Source organism: Monopterus albus, unplaced genomic scaffold (genome assembly GCF_001952655.1).
Source record: "Monopterus albus unplaced genomic scaffold, M_albus_1.0 scaffold91.1, whole genome shotgun sequence".
Classification (NCBI taxonomy): Eukaryota; Metazoa; Chordata; class Actinopteri; order Synbranchiformes; family Synbranchidae; genus Monopterus; species Monopterus albus.
The window spans coordinates 931,605-936,207 of NW_018127971.1; the positions used below are offsets into that span (position 1 = coordinate 931,605).

General features: G+C 45.1%; 1 protein-coding gene across 1 annotated transcript in view; it reads left to right on the plus strand.

Annotated features, from left to right (window-relative positions):
- Positions 1-4,594, plus strand: part of emilin3b (elastin microfibril interfacer 3b) — a 13,697-nt gene extending 9,103 nt beyond the window's left edge. Inside the window, exons 2-6 of the mRNA XM_020608067.1 lie at positions 523-645; positions 1,229-1,494; positions 1,713-2,059; positions 2,162-2,500; positions 3,063-4,594. Coding sequence (XP_020463723.1) covers positions 523-645; positions 1,229-1,494; positions 1,713-2,059; positions 2,162-2,500; positions 3,063-4,193 — 2,206 coding nt within the window. The 3' untranslated portion in view covers positions 4,194-4,594. The remainder of the gene's footprint in view (positions 1-522; positions 646-1,228; positions 1,495-1,712; positions 2,060-2,161; positions 2,501-3,062) is intronic.
- Positions 4,595-4,603: the final 9 nt, after the last annotated feature.

A 4,603-nucleotide genomic window follows, 5' to 3' on the forward strand; every position in this document is an offset into this window, starting at 1 on the left:
GTGATCTTTTCTGCAATCCTCACTGTCCGCTGAAGTCTGTACTTGTCCTGTTTGGTTGCTGAGCCAAACCAGACAGTGATGGAGGTGAAGAGAACAGACTCGATGATTCCTCTGTAGAACTGTATCAGCAGCTCCTGAGGCAGGTCGAACGTCCTGAGCTGGCGCAGGAAGTACACCCTCTGCTGTGCCTTCTTGGTGATGGTCCTGATGTTGGACGTCCACTTCAGGTCCTGGGAGATAGTGGAGCCCAGGAACTTGAAGGACTTTACTGCTGATATGATGACTCTTCTTCACTTGTGCTACAGTCTGTTATAATACATTTTAGCATTTATCGTTATCACTGTCATTTTAAGCTACATTTAATGCTCAGCAAGTATAGTCGCACTTTAATATATTGACTTTGACATATACAAAGCATTACAAGGCCTGTTGTCACAAATTGGAGAGGTACCATAGAGTTTATATATCTGTTCTGTGACTTATTTAACTCTAATGTTGCTCTGTTGTTGCTTGTCCCTCCAGAAACCACTGTGCCTATGTGGTGCAGAAGAACATCACGTGCATGTTGCAGGATGGAGTGGCTACCTATGTAAAAGCTGAGTACACCACCACGTGCATAAGGGGTCAGAAGTGTCCTGTTGTCATGTAAGCCTTTCAAACAACACGAAAACAACGTAAAACAGCACACACCTTTGACAATTCAGTTTTAAATGGTTTTACTTTTGGTTATAAATGTGCAGTTATTTAACAAACATCAGCATGGGGCACCTTGAAGGATATATCAATGGTTCCCTCTAGTGTCCACATAAAGTGCTGCTCAAAAACCATGTGAATAATTTAAATTCAAAAGACACCAGGCTACTAACACCATTTCTTTGTTAGCTCCTCCTGAATAATTAATTATGCTGGTTTACGTGTGGTTTTACTTGCTACTTACTTGCCTAATTGTGAAATTATAAAATGGGCAAAAACAAATAATACTTATAATAATGTAATATATGTATCCTGTGTGAGGAAGACAGTGAGAAAGAGCAGGTGTCTGATTCAAGATAACACTCAGGTTCGATGTTGACCTTGGTTCACATCTCTGATGCCCACACTTCATCTTAACCTTCAGGAGTCGAAAATCATGCATGTTGATGTTGTATGTCAGAGCAACTTCAACTGCTCTACACGTGCCATCTACCCATCCTTGTGACTTTTATCATCTTCTCCCTGTTTTGCTCAGGTACAGGACCTTCTACAAGCCAAAGTACAAGGTGGGTTTTAAGACAGTAACTGAGCTGGAGTGGAGATGTTGCCCTAGCTACTCTGGAGAAAACTGCTTTGATGGACCCACACCGCTGCCTGGTTTGCCCCATGTCCCTCGACCCCCTGTGGACCAGAGGCCCGGAGGAGGCCAGCTGGAACCAGGCAAACCATTCCCCTATGTGCCTGACCACAGACCAATACCCACAGGCCAACTGCCTGCTGGAAGTGGAAAACCACACTATGGTGAGAACATACTGTACTCCACATGATGTATTGTTAAACCCCGGAGTTTAAACTTGCCCTGCTGCTGTTGGTGTGCTAGTGCATGCTTTTGTGCATGTGAGCAAGGGCTTATTTTGTCCAACTACAGGCCTTTGTGAGAAAGCACCTTAGAGCTGTATCATCCTTTTTTAATATTGACGAACTTCTTACATTTTTCTTTTTGATCCTTGAAAATACAGGAAACAAATTTGGGATTTCTGGAGTCACTGGTGAACGTTTAGATCGTATGGAGAATGACCTGCGTCGGCTCACTCAGGGTCTAGACACTCTGAATGGGGTTGTGGCTGGCCTTGAGGAGCGACTGCGCACATCTCTCCGGGAAGACACCAAGAAAGTCCTGGTGTCTCTGCTGCCCAGTCCTGCTCATGTGCCTGGCTCTACTGTGGGTTTTGGCGTGATCCCAGATGGGACTCTGGCTGGACCAGAAGGAGAAGAAAGCTTCATTGGATTTGGAGACTTAGTAGGGAGAGTGACAGAAGTGAGGGATGAGCTGCGAGCCAAGACTCACATCTTAGAGGAGATTCAGGTACTGGGCCACTATGATTGTACAAAAATATAAACTATTGAACATATCTTGATCCAACTTGATCAGCCCTGACCAGACCACTTCCCCTGAATGTGTCTTTAGGGAATGGTCGTGGGTCATGATGGCCAGATTAAGACTCTGCTGGAGGGAGCCAATGGGAAGTCCACCCCTGGCTCTCTACTGGACGAGATCCTGGACACTAAGCTGGTGGGGGTGCGGGCTGAGATCCTAGATGGCTTTGAAAAACGTCTGACTGGTCTGGAGAACCAATGTAATGAGAAAATTGGGGAAGTGCAGAGGCAGTGCCAGAAGGAGCACATTGATGGCCAGGAGCAGATGCAGCAGTCTCTAGATGGAAGAGAGTCTGGGCTCAGGGAGGAGTTGGGCACTTTGCAGGCTCAGATCCAGGGACTGACCCTGACTGAGAGCTGCTGTGAACAGGTATGACACAGATAAGACTGCAATATGATCAGCATGCAGTAATTTCACTTTAACAAGGCAACACATTAATTTATTATTATGACTTTGATGCAGGAAAAATGCTTACTGTAAGAGCAATGACCAAAATGTATGTTTAACAGAACAGTTTGAATTTTGGGGTAAAGGCTAATTTGGTTTCCTCCAAAAGTTAGACGAGAAGATCAATACCTTTTTTTATGCCTGTACAATAAATATGAAACCAGGAGATGTTTAGCTTAGCTTACCATAAAGACTTGAAGAAAAGAGATTTCCATTTCCAGTCTCTGTGTTAAGTTAAACTAACCAGTCTCCAGACTGCAGTTTCATATTTATTGCACAAACAATAGAATGATATAGATCTTCTTATCTAATTCTTAATGAGAAAGTAAATAAGTGTAATTCCCAAAATGCTAAACTATTTGTCTAACTAAATACTGTATATTTCAGACTGTGTTAGTGAAAGGGAGTCACTACACAGTAATCGCATATGACTCAACTTTTTATTGTGTTACTTTTACACTAATAATAATATTGATTATTGTAGGTTAACAGCCTGTCCAAGCATGTGCTGCAACTGGAGGAGTCAGTGAAAGATTTGACAGAATCTCAGAGACACCTTCAGACTGCTCTCACTGACCAGAGCATCCATGTGGAGACACTGATTGAGACCCGTCTGGTGGAAATAGAGGGCCACCTCAATGCGACCGAGGGTGGAGCGTTCCCAGGTGGTCTGGATGGCTTCAAGAATACGATAGAGGGCAGGTTGAAGACCCTGGAGGACAGAGTGTTTGTGGTTGTAGAAGAGTTGAGTAATGCCACATCCCCTGCACTCCTGGAGGGCCAGGTGGTCCCTGCACTGGAGACAGAGACAGCGTCTGTGAGGAGGAGACTGGAGGGGGAGCTGGATGGCATTCAGAAACAATTAACAGACCTGGAGCTCCTCTGCACCTCCTCCTGCTCACCTGCCACTCCACCAGCAGGTGGTGTCAGTGTCACCCAAGTAGAGGAGGAATGTGATGGGATGGAGAAGAAGATGACAGATCGTCTGGATTCCCATTCTAACCAGCTTGACCTCCTAAATAACACCCTCCAGAACCTGCTTTTTAGGATTGCTCAGGAGGACACAGAGGGCTCCATCCAGGGAGAGATCACCCTGCTGAAGATCAACATCAATTCTGTGAACCGCACTCTGAAGGGTCTAAAGGACTCTATTAGCTTCATTGCAAGCGAAGTGGACCATGCAAATACCACCTGGGAGCAAAGAGAGCACCAGCTAGTCAACCAGGTGCAAGGAATCACCAGACTAGTGGGCCACCAAGCATCACTTCTGGGGGCCGGGGAGAGACGGCTGGCCCAGCTGAAGGATGAGTTAGTGGCCTTGAAGAGGCGGTTGGCCGGAGAACTGCAGGGCTGCCGGAGCACAGCGGTAGAAGTACAAAGGGAGGTGAAGGATGTTAATAGCAGGGTGAGCCAGGTAGAGGGTCAGTGCAGCACCCTGGGGGAGCTGGCGGAGCAGCTGGAAAGGATCAGGGCAGAGCTGGAGAAACACTCAGATTTGTACCTGGCCCAGGCGAATGGTACCTTGGTCATCCATTCAGAGCAGCTAGCTGAGCTGAAAGGTGAGGTCAAAGACTGTGTGGCCAAGGAAGCAGCCAACAAAAAAGGAGACCAGTAGCATCTGAGCTACAGAATAAAAAAAAAAAAAAGACCTGTGTGTGCTTCTCATTAGGCTCAAATGACTTCCTCTGCTGTTCTCCTCTCACTTTCAAATGCCATCTGTACAGATGCAAATTAATTGAACCAGTGACAGTCAGTTTCACTAAGCTTTCCATCTCACTACCCCCAGATGTCGTGGGTATCGAGTTCACTGAAATGAGGAGAGGCAGACACAAACGCAAAGACACATCTATAGTTGTATAGCTGGGCAGTATATTTTATTGTGATTTTTATTCTATAGGGCATTTGATTTTTTTTCTCTGATTATGATTGTTTTTTCATATTCTAACTTTTTTAACTTATATGAAGTGACTGCATTGTTATGATGTTAAACTGTTTGTATTAGAAAATAAAACATAAAACAAGTGA